At 39.5% G+C, this 18,224-nt stretch overlaps 1 protein-coding gene across 2 annotated transcripts in view; it reads right to left on the bottom strand.

Moving 5' to 3' along the window:
- The window catches only part of chst7 (carbohydrate (N-acetylglucosamine 6-O) sulfotransferase 7), a 43,141-nt gene extending 25,762 nt beyond the window's left edge, over nucleotides 1-17,379 (bottom strand). Inside the window, exon 1 of one of the 2 annotated variants that reach the window (XM_039744721.1) lies at nucleotides 15,900-17,379. In XM_039744721.1, the coding sequence (XP_039600655.1) occupies nucleotides 15,921-17,177 (1,257 nt within the window). In that variant the 5' untranslated portion in view covers nucleotides 17,178-17,379 and the 3' untranslated portion in view covers nucleotides 15,900-15,920. The remainder of the gene's footprint in view (nucleotides 1-15,899) is intronic. The other variant, XM_039744720.1, reaches the window with a different exon arrangement.
- Between the last annotated feature and the right edge of the window lie 845 nt (nucleotides 17,380-18,224).

Below are 18,224 nucleotides of genomic sequence, written 5' to 3'. Positions count from 1 at the left end.
TAGTGGATAACATTCTGGATATCTCTGGCACTGCCCTCCAGTGGTTTAATTCCTACCTGACTGAGAGGCAAGTATTTGTTAGTCCTGGCAACAGCAGATCCAGCTCAGCGCCAGTCACACAAGAAGTTCCACAGGGCTAGTTCCTCGGCTCTCTGTTCTTCTGTGTCTATGCTTCCCCTTGGCCATATTATCTGTAGCTTTGGACTGGGTTATCATTTTTATGCAAATGATACTCAACTCTACTTCAAAAAAGCGAAACTTTATCAGTGCTTTATCAGCTCACAACATGCCTCAGTGAAATTAAAACCTGAATGGAGCAGAACTCTTTAAAAATTAAACTACAACAAAACTGAACTCCTGCAAATTGGCACTAAAGCACAGTTAAGAAAATTAGCTCCTTGACGGTGATCTCATCAGACCTTCTTCTGATGCAAGGAATCGTGGTGTCATTTTCTTATTTCTTCCACATAAAAACCATTAAGAAACTTTCTTACTTCCATCTCCGTAACATATCCCATGTTCACTCATTTGTCTCCTTTACTAACGTCGAGAAACTTGTCCATGCTTTTATCACATCCCACATCAATTATTGTAACTCGCTGCTGGCAGGTGCCCCTTCTAATCTTATATCATAGCTCCAGTTGATTCAAATCTTTGCTGCAATAGTGAGAAACCATCCTACTTCGCCTTCACTGGCACCCTGTGTCTTACAGGATCAAATATAAAATTTTAATAATAATCTACAAAGCTTTAAATAGCTTTGTACTGGACTATATCAGTGACCCTCTCCACCACTATGCTCCTGTTCACCCACTAAGGTCCTCTGATTCTAGCAATCTTGTTGTGTCTCAGCTGTATAGTGCCCAGACTTTGGAACGACATCCCAAAATTAATTACATCAGCTGACTGAACTCATCCCTTTAAAAAAACAACTAAAAACTCATCTGTTCAGGAAGGCGTTTCAATTAACATTCTGCCCTTCTTCCAGTTTACCTCTGTGTCCAGATGCTCAGGGTAATTTGTGTGTGTGTGTGTTATATCACAAATTATGTCATTTGTTCAGGCCTTTATTCTAGTATTGGATTTAGTATTTTACTCCGATTTATCTTTTATTCTATTAAATGCTTTGTATATCCTGTATTTATAGTATAATTTGTACAAGAAAAACTGCTTATACGCTCAAGCCAGGTCTGCTTATGTTAGGTGGAAATCATGACTTAAGCTTTTAGTTCTCCATTTCTCATTTTATTGTCAATCAAGAAGAATATACTTCCTTGATGTAACCAATGTTTATCTTATGTGGCAGTGATAATGAAGATTTGCATACTTTTGCACTGGAATTTCTTTATTTGCCAACTACTTAGGAAGTTATTAAAAACTAGCCCTTAAAGAGATTATTTAAAAAGAACTGAAATGCGCTGTTAAAGTCATGGGAGTTCCTTTGTACATTCTACTGTACATTATATATTCATGAAGGTATTAATACTTGATTATTTATGAACTTTGTAGAAGACTGGTTTTACAGGACCAAACTGGACGTGGGAGATATCCCCGTTATGTACTGCAATGTAAAAAGCAGTGGGTTCTGGAGACCAACAGAGGAAATTAAATACTATTTTGCCGGTAAAAGGCCCTGCAAATTTAAATTAGCACAGAAAACTGTCTGTATTGCTTATCAGCCTTACATATAAACTGAGAGCTTGCCTATTTTTGTATTTGACATATGAATAGAAACTTGACCCCACCTCAAAAAATGTATATTGATTAAAGATGAAATCAGGGTGGAGCAACAGTACAGCGATCCCTCCTCGATTGCGGGGGTTGAGTTCCAGAACCCCCCGCGAAAGGTGAAAATCCGCAAAGTAAAAAAAATATACGTTTATATTGTTATTTTTATATTGTCACACTTGGGTCACAGATTTGCACAGAAACACAGGAGGTTGTAGAGAGAGCGACTTTAAAACACTGCAAACAAACATTTTTCTCTTTTTCAAAAGTTTAAACTGTGATCCATGACAAGACAGAGATGACAGTTCCGTCTCACAATTAAAAGAATGCAAATATATCTTCCTTTTCAAAGGAGTGCGCGTCAGGAACACAATGTCAGAGAGAGAGAGAGAGAGAAAAGCAAACAATCAAGAAATGCTGTTTGGACTTTTAAGTATGCAAAGCACTGCCCTACAAAGCAACCGCAATGAAGGGAGCAATGTGAATGTACTGTAGTCTTTCAGCATTTTTCAGAGGAGCATCTGTATCCTCTAGGCCAGTATGCGAAAAGCCACTCTGCTCACACCCCTTCCGTCAGGAGCAGAGAATGTCAGAGAGAGAGAGAGAGACAGAGAAAAGCAAACAATCAAAAATCAATACGTGCTGTTCGGGTTTTAAGTATCGCAAGCACAGGAAGCATATCGTATATCACTGAGGAGTTTTATTTAATACGTAATACGTGCTCTGATTGGGTAGCTTCTCAGCTATCCACCAATAGCGTCCCTTGTATGAAATCAACTGGTCAAGTTAACTGAGGAAGCACGTACTGTACCATAAATTAAAAGACCCACTGTCCCTAGAAATCCGTGAACCAACGAAAAATCTGTGATATATATTTAGATATGCTTATATATAAAACCCGCGATGGAGTGAAGCTGCAAAAGTCGAAGCTTGATATAGCGAAGGATCACTGTACACAGAAATTAAAGAAAAAAGTGAGACTTTGTTAGAGAGGAATTAGTCTAGTAAAATATTGGGACAAAATAAATTAATTCACAAAATTCTAATACATTAAGGCTATTTGTGACAAAGTCATTTTTGAGTGAAATGCTTTGTAAATTAAAAAAAATGCATTCAATGAGGGGTTATGGGTCACTGAAAGCAAATCCAAATAAAGAACTGGGTTGGTGGTAACAGCAAATATTTCTGCACACTGCACCTAGCATCCTCTGATGTGTCGACTGGTACTCACTGGCTGCAACTTGCGTCACTTAAAGAGCAGCTGGACACCATACTGGTTAATAAGTAATGAAATTTCATCTATTAAGACAGTTCACTTACAGGAAAATAACTTGGTCAGTTCTAAAAAAACAAATTTCAAAAGCAAACGCCTTTCATTCATTCTAGATATTTTATGATATGTACGCTTTATTTCTCATAGCTTTGTTTTTTTGCTTTTAATAATTTGACATTACACTTTTGGCAGAGTGACATTTTCCCTATTAAATGAAGTTATAGATTGGAGAACTTTGAAAAAACACATCCATTTCTGTTTGTAGTTTATCATCCACATAAATGTTAAATAAATTATTTAATCTGGACTTCACAATATTTTTCAGTCTTGGAGCAGTGGATAATCCAGCTTCTAGATTATTATTAGTATGTGGAGTTTTCCTCTGGTACACAGATTTTTCTCTGCATGCCAAATGCAGGTGTACTAGATTAATTGGTGGGTGTCTGCATGAGTGGCCTCTGCAACAGATTGGCAGTCTGTGCAGGGTTAGTTTCTGCCTTGTCTCCAACGTTTCCAGGATAAAATCAGATCCCCCACAATTCTGAATGAGATTAAGAGGGTATGAGAATAATGCGCAACATAAAACATGACTCAGTGTCAGATGTAGAGTCACATTTATAGTAGGCCGACTCCAAGTCTGCAATTCTTATGTCTGGGTCACAACAAAAATGTAGGCCATGCATGATTGATAAAGGCATCAGGGGAAAAACCTGAACCTGGGTTAAAGCACAACTGCGGAAAGGGATTTACCATGGAGATGAAGCGAGTTGGCTTAATTCTGAAAGAGTCTAGCACTCCAATCAGGAAAAAGAACAGGCTTACTTTTTATTTTCCCACAAATTACCACTGTATTGCTCTTAATATAACATATATTAGAGTGCAGCTTCATTTTTTGTTTTAAATAGTAGTTTCACAGTACCCACAATTTTACAAAATAAATAAATAAACAAATCTACATGAACGCTTATTTTGGGAGAGTACTTTTGCTTAACCTTTTTAGAATTTTCCAAATCAGATTAAATAGTAAAAAAAAAAAGTTACATTTAAAAATCTTCAGGTCAATCTGCAGACTAAACTCCCATCACTTAACCAGGTAATGCTTAAATTATACACCTTGGGTAGCCTGTATTATGATGTACACATAAATCTTTCATGAACAGTGCTACATAATGTAAACAGCATTAGTGACTGCTGCATGATTCAATACTGCTCAATAAAAACCTGCTTTTATTGTACATGCTATCCCCTGAAGTGCTTAACATAATTTGTACAGATGTACAGTCTTGCTCAGGGTCAGAGTCAGAGTCAGAGTCAGAGTCAGAGTCAGAGTCAGAGAGAGAGAGAGAGAGAGAGAGAGAGAGCGCCAGGGAAAGGATCTGAATCTGCAGATTAGGCTTTTTAAGTAAAACTCTAATTATTTAATTGCAAACAGTTTTAAAGACAGCTGCAGGGCAAAATGCTGTAAGTGAACCAAAACCTTTATATTTAGTTTTCATATCCAATTCTGTTTTCCTTACTTGTTTTACTGCCCAAATTATTCAACACTACAGTAAAATTCATGGTTCCACAGACATCACATTTGTTAAGCATTGTCACTTACACCTGTAAAACAAAGAAACAGCTATATAATAGGAAGAACGCTTGGAAGAAAATGGGAGCATAAGATATCACTGACAGTGTACTCCAAATGTGCTTTACTGGGTTGGAATGTACTTATGTTCATGTGCGTGCATGTATAGTACCTCCATATCAGATGCTACATGCATTATACATGCTAGCTTACTACCGCTTAGTGTGCATTATTCTTATTATATCATGTCTCAATGTATATATTCATGTAAAGCAAGCTCTGTACAAGAAAATGCATTACACATGTGAGTGCATTGAAGTGAACATCAGCATGGGAATGTTAATTTGGATTAAACCAACTTGGCTACTGCCAAGAATGAGTGCATTTCACAACAGTAAATCAGTAATAATCACACAAGAACAATACACTTTGGATGGAGCAATAGTTTTTCAAAACATCTCCTCCACCATTTCAGTCTGAAACAAATTTTGTTGTGAACGATTAATTTCATTTTACACTTTCATTTATTTAATATAATACATAAGGTATGGGCAATCAGTTGCTTGCTTTGTATACCTGTCTTTTTTATTACATTATTATCATTTTCACAGTTTCATTTAACGTAGTAGGACAGTAGTATGCAGCATGCTTGTATGTTGGTGGTTTTGCATAAAAGGTTATGCAGTTTTCATTTATTCAGACACCACTGCGAAGAAAATTGGTAGAAAATTCCAACAAAGATTTTTCTCAGAACATTGTTTATTGGTAAGTATTTGGTTAATTCTGAAACTAAGTGCCAGTGGTGGCTTATTTAAACCCACAGTGGTAAAACTGTAAAAAAGCATTAGAAATATTTTGTGCAGTAACTCATGAGATCACAACCTGCTAACTATTTGTGTTGCAGACTGTCATTTTTTTTGGGTACTCCACCCCCATCCCAAACAAAATGGACCATTCATGGTTAATTCTTGCCTTCAGATCAGTCCTACATGTACAGTACACAGGTACATACTTGATTATATCCCAATAAAGACTGGCATCTCTTCAGAAATTGTTTAGATCTGCACATCTAGGTTTAGGAAAAAGAAGCTTCAGCTTTACGTCTTGGATATAAACATAAAAGTGATAAACAGGATGGGAACGTCAAGCCTTACGTTTACAATTTTCATTCAAGCTTTACTTAAGCACCCTTACAGAGCACTTTACAGTACACGAAAAAAAAAAATTCCCCACATTTAAAGCCATTTTGATCCAAGTCAAGATTTTAGATACCCAATACACGGATTATGTGAGACATAAGACAGCAGGGAACCTTAAACACACTTTCACCCTCAAATGCAGGAGTAGCAGGGGTCTACATTCTTCTTCATTTGTTTCTCTTTTTCAAAACACAATGGTGCACTTTTCTGCTCAACAGCCTATACATGTGTTCTCTTTGAATGTCCATAATTCTTACTAATTAAATATAATCAAAGCTGACACAACTTAATATTTTTACACTCTTCCAAGATAAATTGCCAAACACTGCAATCTACTTCCAGACTAAGATGACATACTACACAAAAAATTAAGTATAAAATGAGTTTTTTGAATCCTGCGCTATGCTCTATATCCCCACTCTAAAAGTTCATCACATTATGCTGATCAGTCATAGTTTGACATTCCAAAAACAGTCTAATTTAGTATTAAAATCATTTGAATAGTTCACTATATCTTAACTTTTTGCAGGAATACTTTCAAATTTCAGAAAATTACTTGTCCCTACATTACTTCCCCATGCCAAGTACAGAGAACATATCAAGCTCAGGGTCAAGATTTTGTGTAATTAGTCCATGCATCCATTTAATTTCTTAAGCAGGGTTGCACGGCAAATGCCTACACTTGAGCCTAAAGCAGCAGCCCTGCGTGAAACGCATAAACCCATAGTATGGCCCTCACCAGCACAGGAAGAATGTCAACTCAATATAAAAGACCACAGCTAACAGTCAAATTGGTATTTGAGGACTGTGAGGCAGAAACCCTGCCTTATCCACTAGTATAGGGCCCAGGCAAATAAATTTAAGAGAACTGCTCAACACAAGAGGCATACATGAAAAAAAAAACTATAGAATTGATCAAATGATTACATTATGTACTGGCCTCAATGTAAATCATATATATCCAAACATGTAAAATAATGTTTTTGTAGCTTTAGAAACAGATTTATTTCCATTTACAGTGTATAACACTTGATACTTTATTGAGGTACTGACGAAACAGTACTACTTGTTTCAGAATGTGCTAAAGCAGACCGTAAGTAAGATTAAAAGATACATCATCCGTATCATTCAGCCATCATTCAAACCTGTGTGTTTATTTATAGCACAGATTAAGCCACTTGTTGTTTATCAGAAAGTTGTATGTGTCAGTATGACTGAAAACAAGTAGCAGAATGAATTCAAGTGCTTTGATCTACATTTTATTGAACTGTATAAAATTTTTCTGCTCATTTAACCATTACAACCCAGTGTCAGTGTGAAACTTAAATTATAAATGTATTTTTCGAGAATACCCAGGAATTAGTCTTAAAAAAGTCCTATTACCAGAAGTGTTGAAACTACCTTCTGGCATACTGTACACAATTTCTAATTATATGACCAAAGATGTATTCTTCCAGCCAATCACAAGCTTTACAGTTGGACAGACTATCTGCACATTGTTATGGAGTACTCCAGCAAAAATACAGTCCTTGAAGTTAAAGTACCCACAGCTCAGAACTACTGAACTGACATAAAACTAGATATCAAAGAAAACATGTCAGAAAAAATCGACTTGAGTGGAAGTTACGTCAGTGAAATGTGGCCTCAATCACAAGCTAACTAAAAAGGTGGTAAATGAATATTAGACTATTCAACTGCTGACACCTGTTTACATCCCCCTGCCCCTAACACATCTGGCTTAACAAAACAAAAATATATGGCCAACAGCCTTTTTCTGCCTTCCTTACATGAGAAGTTGGTCTTTTTTGACAAAGCAATAGTTCATCTCTGAGCGAGTTGTTTTTGCAAAGGTAAAACTAGTTGTACATCATCCCGTGTATTTTCTCATCTTGTTTAGTCCATTAGTAATTTGTGGTACCTGAAGATTATCCCAGCAGCATCAGCAGTAAAGCATTTATCATTACTGAATGGGGCTAATATTCACTGGATTGCATATCCCTACACACACACAATTTAGAAACACCAACTAACCGAAACACTTTAGGATGTGGAAGAAAACCCCAGAGCACAATATAGTGCCTTGTAATAACCACTCTCAATTCAAGAAGTACCTGTTTAAATGCCTTGCCAAAATTGCAAGTTCTTTGCAAACTAAAACTAGGACAGGCTTAATGCCCCTACACTCCCACATCCAAATCAATTATCCAAAATGGGGTTGCTGGGAGAACCCTTTCTTCTATCAATAGCATTAGGCACAAAGTGGAAATCAAATCTAGACAGTAACTGATATCCACACAGAAAAACTGCAAGGATATGTAATCTGTAATCTGACTCACTTGATTGAACCATTGAAATTTATGTTTCAAATTGATGCTCTGAAAATGCACATTGTGTTCCTTAGATACATCACCAGATGGTTCATTTAATGTATAGTGATGTATAAATTGACTACTTCTTTCGGCTGCTCCAGTAAAGGGTTGCCACAGCGGATCACTTTCTTCCATATCTTGCTGTACTCTCTCTCTTGCTCTGTTACACCCATCACCTGCACGTCCCCTCTCACCACATCCATCAACCTTCTCTTAGGCCTTCCACTTTTTCTCTTGCTTGGCAGCTCTATCCTTAGCATCCTTCTCCTAATATACCCAGTATCTCCCCTCTTAAAAATGTCCAAACCAATGCAATCTCGCCCCTCTGACTTTGTCTCCCATTGTCTGATGCTACAATTACATTAGTCTGAGGGATAGCTGCAAACAAACAATCTCACTATACTGCTTATGTAGGACAATAATGCATGTACTTTGGGGAAATAAAGAAAAAAACAAATACCCACAGTATAGATATATGCATTTATATCAATTTATCTATATACGGTCTGTAAAAAGTTTTCACCTTTATTCTGTAGAAGTTTTTTCATTTTATATTTATTCTAAAACATTGAATAACAGAGGATTTATTCACTTTTTTGACAATGACCAAAAGAAAAAGATGCTTTAATGCAGGCATGTGAAACATGTGGGCCGCATGCGGCCCTCAACAGAAACCTGTGTGGCCCACATGACAGATCCTAGTTAGCACTAAACTTGTACAAAATGATTACTATCGTTTGTTATTGAATCATCCTGCATTTTCGGCGTTACTTATTGACTTCTCTTACTTCCGCCTTCTGACAAAAGTGCATTTTCCCATGACATTACGGTACTGGAAACGTCATCTGCTAGTATAGTTGCAGCTGCGGCGTCAGCTCCTTGATATCCTAGGCATGACACTGCCCCCAAACCCCCCCATTGACCAAAGTTAATTTAGCAGCGACGTCACAACTGAAAGCCGAGACATCACAACTGAAGTGCTAGGCTACAGCAGCCTGACAGGCTACACTACTGGCTTGGCTGCTGAGACTGGCCACTGGGCAGAACTGACCATCATGAGTAGTAATAGCTTGCATATTTTGACGTAATGGAGCAGGAGACCGACAAGCGGATTGGTGTGGCGTACGCAGTGACGCAGGCTCTGCATTGGTCGGTCGTGTTGAAAACGGAGCTGAACTGTTAGGGAAAGCTCTCAATTTACCAGTCGATCTACACATTCCTACCCTCACCTATGGTCATGAGCTGTGGGAAGTGACTGAAAGAACAAGATCGCGAATACAAGTGGCTGAAGTGAGTTTCCTCCGCAGGGTATCTGGCTTTCCCTTAAAGATAGGGTGGAGTAGAGCCACTGCTCCTCCACATCAAGAGGATTCAGATGAGGTGGCTTGGGCATCTGATCAGGATGCCTCCTGGACACCTCCCTGGTGAGGGGAAGACCCAGGACACAGTGGAGGGACTATGTCTCTCGGCTGGCCTGGGAACGCCTCTGGATTCCCCCAGAAGAGCTAGTGATAAGCGGAAGAGGATGGATGGATAGATATTTTCATGTTTTTTTGCTCTAGTTTTATGTAATTTTGTGCTAGTATTATAACGAATAGTTATTGCAGACTACAGCTGAAGACCTGAAGTGGATGCGAGAAGTTGGTGATTTTGTGTTTGTAAAATTAGTGTAGGTCAGGGGGCTTTTTGCATATCTGCTTATTTTACAATATAGACTTTGAAGTAAACTTAGTAAAGTAAAATTAGATTTTTGGAGGATTTGTTTTCCAACTTGAATTACTGAGCAATGAATTCAGTGAGCGTTTTCGTGATTTCAGTTCACACGAACAGGACTTTTCTTTTTAGTTGAAGCCATGAAGCCGTTTTTGTGTGCGACTGTTTTGTCAAGAACAACCAATCTATTGCCGCGGTTCAGCACGAGTTTCGTTGCCATTTCAATATCCACAGAAATAAAGCTGTTCCTGCTTGTAACACTATCCTACGTTGGGTTAAAGCACTTTGTACACGAGGTACACTAATGAACATAAGACCGCCGGGGCTACACGAATGGCACATACCCCTGAAAATGTGGAAAGCGTACAAATAGCCCTGCTGCGCAGTCCAAGTCGATCTGCTCGGAAGCATTCTTCTGAACTTGGCCTCAGTAATCGTTCGGTAAGGCGTATTTTGCATTTAGCCCTGCATTTCCATTCCTACTACAAATTGTCAAATGCTATTTCAATATGAACTCAAATCTTTCAATAAATCTCTTTGTAAGAAAAAATGAACAATTTTGTGATTTTGTAAAAAACGTCCGTCCTTTCTGCCTCACCCTGTATAAGTTAAACACTGCATTTTATCAAAACCATCTCCACCATGAACCATGATGGTGGCAGGATCATAATGTGAGGATGCTTCCCTGCAGCATGTCCTGAAGTGTACAGGGTAAAATGAATGCAGCAAAATATTGGGAAATCCTGGAGGAAAACCTGATTCAGGCTGCAAGTAACTTGTAGATCTAGAGAACATTTGTTTTCCAGCAAAACATAACCCCCAAGCATAAAAGCCAAAGCTACACAGGAATGGCTTAAAAAAAAAAATTAATAAAATGTTCATGTCCTGGAGTGGCCTATTCAGAGTCCAGGGTCCATATTTATAAAATATCTTAGAATTACTCCTAGGAATTGCACTAAAAACCTGGCTAGGATAAGAATTTGTCCTATCGCAGAGTCAGAAATGAGAAGTCTTTAAGAAGCATCTTACACCTACTCCCAGTGAGGTGTAGGATTTCACATTTGAGAATGAACGACATCATGATTTTATAGCACACCAAGCTGCAAAATGACACTCATGAAGGTGTATTGTAGTTTCCTAGGAAATGATGATGCTTTGTAGTTTTCTGATACTAACACTAAGGCTTCTCTACAAAGATAATAATAATATTCAAAGAAACATGATTACATTCAAAGAAAATGTTTATTCCACTCTCATGAACTACTCTAGAGTCATGCATTGAACCAGACTACTTCACAAGAACATCAATAATACAGTAACAAGCACCGAGATGGAAAGACCAAGACACATCCAATGAGATTAAGCCAGATAACAGCCTTGTTTACTTAATTAATGATCTATGGCTGTACACCCAGAAGAATCACTGTCCGGCTGGGTGGGCCACAGGAAACATCTTATAAAGTAACAATTACCAAAACTAACCACTGCTATTCCAGAATCGTTTCTGAAGTCACATTCTCTCCTCCAGTGTTCCGTATTGTCTTCTCTTCCACCCCAACCCCATAAAACTAGTCTGTGAGGCTCTGCATGACTACCTGAATCTTCTTGGGTTTGTAAAAAGAGTAACTTGAATGCTCCAGAAGTTTGTGGAATGCAAAGCTCACCATAGCTGTGTGACATTTTGCTGTCAAATCACCCATATAGTCCTACAATCTTTAGGGCAATTTGCCAGCTACTTCAACTCAGTTAGCGCCTATGTATTCATACAGTAAAACTGCTTGTGATTCACATATGCGTGCTCATCCATACTTGGTGCAATGACCTTGATGTGTGTGCCATCAGTCACATCAGCTACAAGTTGGTTGTCACTTACCCAAATTTTCACTATTGTAAAGTTGCATGTTTATCGTGGCCAAAAAAAATCAAACTTTACCAACACTTTTATTACGGCAGACAGCTCACGGTTTCTTCATGTAGATTGAGTGATCATTTGACATATTATTCCATCTCTGTCAAACCGATATCTTTTAAGGAGTTCATTGTTGTCCGGTGTTTCAAAACATTCATCCTTTCCCGATATGTGCATGCCTATTTATCTAATATAATCTAACCACTGTCTGAATGCCATCTTCTGGCACCTCCTAGTAAGTTACAACAGCTCACGAGTTCTCCTAAATCCAGGTAAAGTTAAGAGTGGTTCCCTATATTAGAAAAACTGATAAAATACTATTACTCCTATTTCTAAGAGTAGGACCATGTGTACAACACTCTGAGATTTCTGAGCCAGTTAGGACTGCTTTTCTACTCTAAGGCGTTTCATAAATTTGGGCACAGATATCAATTCATTTGAGAATTTGTTGCTGCATTTCGAAAAAGTTGTTCACTAACTATCTCCATGCAACCGGACTGTGCTTGAACAGTTTTTCAAAGAAGATTTGGGGAAAAATGTCTGTGTCTATACAATACAATACAGTTTATTTTTGTATAGCCCAAAATCACACAGGAAGTACCACAACAGGAGTTAAATGTGTCTATGTGTGCAAAGTTTATAAAAAACAGTTCACACAGATTCAAAGCTGTCATTGTTGCCAAAGGTGTGTTTACTAAAGGCTGACTTAAACAGGGTGAATAATTACACAATCAATTGTGTGTTTAATATTTGCAATCATTTAAAATCACTTTTCAAACAACGGTTCTCACTTTCACATTAAATTGATGCCAAAAAGAGACAAATTAAATTCATTGTGATACGGTGTTGTGTAATACATAACTAGCTCTCTCTCTCATTTAAGTTAAAAAAGCCACTTTTTAGGTTAGGGATAGGGAAGATACAGTAATGTAGTGTGCAGATCGTTTAAATAGTAAACCTACAGTAAACCATTTTTCCCCAATTGCCTAATACATATGAACTTAAAATCCTAACCGCACCCCAGGAAAAGGTGAAACCTTAACATCTTGTGTCCTGGAATTAACCAGAAGCACTGCCTGGGCATGCAAAAAGCCTTCCTTATTGTATAATTTTAGAGGCCTGCAGCACAAGGGAGACTATTTGCTTGCCTGTTTTGTAATGGCAGCAACTTACAGGATGTAGCCCAAAGTGCACAGTCCTGTAAAAAGCAACAATCTGGTTGCTACATCCCAGAAGCAGTATGCTCTTAACTACAATTCATGCCAAAAAAACTGCCCAACCTTAATACAGTTTCTGAAGCTGTGGTCTGGTTAATTTCACACTACGTCATTTAAAGCACTAGAAACAATTAGTTAGAGCAAGTAAAGAACATATTCAAATGGCAGCATATAGTCTAATCTTTACCCTGTTGGCAGAGGCCTGTCTGCTCTTCTGCTTTTTTCCTCTTTTTAGACATTGTACAACAACACTATTAGTACTCTGTTCTACTGAGTACTAAATCAGAGTTCAGAACTACTAAACAGCTACAAATTCTTCCCCATTCTAATACTGTACCTGCACAATAGTATAGAAATCAAAGTACTAGATAAAGTGCTTTTGTACCCCCAAAACTTCTTAAGTTTATTCCAAAGTATTTTCACTGATCTTCAATGATCACTGCAGTAAAACATTCAAAAATAAGACTATTTACTTGAGTATGTAGCCCTCTTTTGTGATTCCCTTTGGATAAATGCATGTGCTAAGTGAGTAAATGTAAATCTATGACCATTCTAGAAAAGGTTTTACACTTTGAACACAAATGAAATCTGATCCTGGGGGAAATCACATACACACACATCACTACGGATATTTTAGTTTTCTAATTCCTGTTCATGACGCAGTCGTCTGAAATTATACCACAGGAATGATTCTGATCTGTGTACTGAAAGAACCCTTAAAAACAGTACAATAAAAAGTTCCCTGGAAATGGAATATTCTTAAATAAATTTTCAATGACTTCAAAAATGTTTATGTGGTTATTACTGTTTGTGTGTTAATATAATCTTTACTTGTATATGCTAATCAACAGGACATACACTGCCACTCTCTAGTGCTATAATTAGGAAGCAGAACTACCTTATCTCAAAAGGTCTACCTTCCTACCTGAAAAATCTAAAAAACAAATAATATTATATTTGTTATACATTACAGATCTGAAAAGCACTATTACAGACTTTAACCTGCTTGGACAATGTGTTTTAAAATGTGATCGAGGGTGGATCCTGGGGATTTGGGGATAACAACTACAGGCTTGTGCCCAAATTTTTAGCAAAGGGTTCATAATTCTGTGTATATCCTAGCCAGGTTGCCTCCGCATTTTCTCACTTGGCAGACTCCTTTCGTCATGACAGCATTTTTTTTTAATCACTCGGTCCTAGACATTTTTTTTTTTTTTTAAATACATAAAAGTATCAATTCCTGTAATTGTTCATTTACTATAAAGAATCAAGACTATCAATTTCATCGGTAGCCATCTGTTCAAACTGGTTTCACCTTTGACTCTCTTGGTTTTAGCATGGTCTCCAAAAATAGCTTTGCTGCTGTGACTATTTAGTTTAGGTCCCTCTTTCACAATTCTAAGATGTCTGGTTTCCCCACAAACATTATATCAACCTTAAATTCCTTAGCTTTCCTTCTGCCGTGGTGATTTTATAGACCAGGCATTAAACAGAATACCAGCAATAAGCAGCTTACTGCCTCAAACACACCCATTTACTAGTTTAACCTTCTTAATCCAATTTTTCAGATCACAAGGAAACTCTCCTAATAGTGGGCAAGAGCAAAGGATGCCATGCTACTGCAAGACAAGCTCACTATTACACGGATTTATAAGCAATCTGGAATAAATACAGAAAGATACCCAAAAGAGAACAGACAGTACATGTTAATACTGCAAAGTCAAATGACCTGACCAGCATACAAACCCTTAATGTCTGTAAAATTAAAGCACTGGTCAGCCTTCAGGAAGATGATGGCTGACCACACTGGAGAGAGCTTTAAACTTTTTGGAAGTCAGCATTATAGATGGTCTACTGTGGACACAACGTCTCTGCTATTGTTAAATGGCTCACCAATAATTGACCATAGATGCTTGAGAAAAGGCTGGATGTCTACATCAGCACTCACCTACCTTTACACATACACAATGAAATTCTTACCAAGTGGATGCATTATATTCTGGTATAGAACAGTTATGCTCAGAATCACAAAGCCCTTTCCTGGGATCCGAAAATCCTGAAATCAAAGTTGTTGTTTTTTTTAATCTAACATGCATAATAAGAAAGCAACACCACGTTCTACTCGGACTTTAAATCAAACATGGCACTAATCTAATGGTCAACAACAACAGTTTATTTTTTGTATAGTTCAATTCACACAAGGAGTTCAACAATGGGCTTTAACAGCCCCTATATTTTGAAAGCCCCCACCCCCATCCTTGACTCCCTAAGGTGGTAAGGATCCCATCCCCCAAAAAAATCCTAGTAGGGAAAAAAACTGAAACAAATCCTGGGAAAAGACAATTCAGAGAGAGACCCAAGTAGGTTGGGTGTGCAATGGTTGTCAAAATTTGGGGTAAATAAAATACACAAAACAGAACACATGGCTAGATGGCAGAGCTATCATTTCCATTTCAGGAATACAATAGAAATGTGTAATACTAATAGTATAAACTATTTCTTCCAGTTCAGTGTTCTAAGGAGAATTAATCCCTTTACTCCTGTGCTTAATGGAATTTATAAATACCAAGTCTTGACGTTGAAGAAATGGACCAAGACTGCTTTGAAGAACAAGCTAAATGAATGAATGGGAAATGGTTACTGTGTAAGAGAATGAATGAGATGGGGAACAGAACAGCTTCATCTGTACTGCATTATGCTCTATTGCTCACGTAGCCTATAAACACGAAGGGAAGACAGACTACGTGCCATTGCGGGTGAGAATAATGTCCAGGACAGTTGCCACCAGCCCTGACTCCACTTTCACATGGTCATTCCCAACGACCAAGCACAGCTCTAAGCAGGGCAGCATAAACTTTAGCTCGGTTACTTCTGGTACTTTCTCCCGTGTATGATGTGGGTCACTTAAAGCATCTACATACCTGCGCACGGGTCACCAAGGGTTACGTCTTGTCACCATTCATCTGTTGGTAGGCTAGAAGGCGCATCACTTCGTGGCAGTAAGCCTCGACCTGGTTGACCTGCTCAGTGCTCAGCCTCTCCCTCCACGCGTAAATGGCCTCTCTGGCGTCCCGGGAAGAAATCATGAAGGGCTTTTCCGACGAGTAGCCTTCACCCCGCGTCATGTTCAGAACAAAGTCCTCCATGGCCGGCACGTTCCGGAGGCCAGAGAAGTGATACAGACGGTGCAACTCCCGTACGGGATAGAGAACCATATCTTCGTAACGTAAGCTCAAGTAATTCTTCCGCACCCAGTCGGGCGCGCTCCGGACCAGCAGGATGTCGCCAAGCCAGCTGTCGCAGATCACCTCCATGGCACTAGAGACGTAACTTTCGGCCCGCTGCGAACGACTGGGCACCAACAAGCGCTTGTCTGCGCGTTTCCTGCTCCTAAGCACCTGGATGCTCTCGCGGACGAGGGCTTGCTTGGACTTTAGTCGGGAGTTGTGCACTGCCCGAGGGTCACGGAATATCTGGATGACCTGCAAGTTCAATTCAGGGTCTCTCATGAGGGGCGTCAGCACCCCCAGGTCCAAGACACGAACGTCCTTGATCACCACCACCGGGTACTTTTTGCACTCTTGCTCCAGCCGCTGTAACTCAGTCCCTTTGCACCTCTCGCAGAGCGTCCCGTCAATGAGACCGATGGCGCCCCGCTGGTACGCACTGCACAGGGGCTCCGAGCAGATTACCTTGTTATTCTTCCAGCCGAATAATCCGGAGGCGGTAAGGTTCTTGTTTGAGGAGTAGAGACGTAAAACGGAGAAGTCGCAGCGGAACAGCGAGCTCATCATGTCGCGCAGCGCTCCTTGCAGGCTCTCCGCATCCCCTGGATACAGTGCCTGCCACATGTGCCACATGGGTTCGTACAAATAGAACACGTCAGGGTGCTGGTTGAAAAGCTCCCCGAGAAACGAGGACCCCGTCCTCCAGGTAGCATGCAGGTAGATGTGCGTCTTTCCGCTGCTGCTGCTGCGGTTGCCGGAGCTCTCGGGAAACTCGCTTTCGTTGACTCCTTTGCCCTCCAACATATTCCACAGACCAAAGGAGCCCACAAGATCGGGGCATCTCTGGCGATGCAGGGCAGACTTCAACTGTCGCGTCTTGCTGCTGTAGTCCAGCATGTAGGGAATGAAAATTAATACTACGGAGTAGCAGATGATTAAGACAAGATAGCGCTTCTGCAGCCTTCTCTTCATTTCTTCCGTTGGCGTGTGAAGGAAGCTTCGTTCGCCTGGTTGGTTTGATAACTCTGCCCTCACCGCACGCCACTCTCTGCAAACTTTCTTTGGAGGAGCACTCGCTCGCCGTCTCACCAGTCCGCCTGTGCGCAGAGGCACGCCCAGTTACTTTCAGAATAAGAGCATTTTGGGTGGTGGGAGCGATCTGGAGGCCTTCCCTCCTGACTCTTACGTAACCGGGAGACTTGCGCACTTAATTGGTTTTGCCTCTCGTGCGGTGGAGTCTGAAGGCTGAGCTCACAGCTCGTGCCAACTGATGCTCGTAGTAAGAGCTTTTCATTAATTAAACACACAGTGGCGTCGAAACAAAGCAGTGGACTTTTTAACATCAGAAAGTAAATGATCATATTAATAAATCATTGCTTAGTTCCGGAGAGGACGGTGGTGCAGTAGTTAGCACCGCTGTATCACATCTTTGTCGGAGAAAGTAAGGATTTCATTGTATTCTTAACAGAGGACAATAAGCATGAATGTGAAGAGTGTCGGCCCGTTCTGTGCTGTTCTGCATGCTCCCATGACTGGCTCTGCACTGAACTTGCAATTGACTAAATGCTTTTCTGAGAATCGTGGCGAACTTGTTCATGAGTAAATACAGAGCGGTATTTAAATACAATACAAATACAACCACACTGTTTCTAAATCCAAACACGTATGTCTGACAGTGCGTGTCAGAGAAACAGTACTACAAACCTACAAAAGGCAACACCGCAGGTTAGCACTGTGGCTTGTTGAGGAAGTAGAGTCCTTCAGCGACAGACCGTAAGCCAAAGCATATAGGAGAGCATACGACAGCACTGGAAGTACGATTCGGTGCAAAGGATGATCAAGCAATTCATAAAAACATTAATAGAATAAATCGATAAACGTAGCCCTCAAAATGTAAAAATTATTATCCGGTAGCTTTGCCTAACAGTGCACGCAAACGTGCGCAAATAAAGCCTGCAGATAAAGTAAATCTGCACCTACACTATCTAATGTCTCTAAAACGGCATTTAACGGGGGTTC

Source organism: Polypterus senegalus, chromosome 2 (assembly GCF_016835505.1).
Source record: "Polypterus senegalus isolate Bchr_013 chromosome 2, ASM1683550v1, whole genome shotgun sequence".
In the NCBI taxonomy this organism is placed as follows: domain Eukaryota; kingdom Metazoa; phylum Chordata; class Cladistia; order Polypteriformes; family Polypteridae; genus Polypterus; species Polypterus senegalus.
Note: the sequence above shows the minus strand (reverse complement) of the source record. Positions and strands in the feature narration are given on the sequence as shown.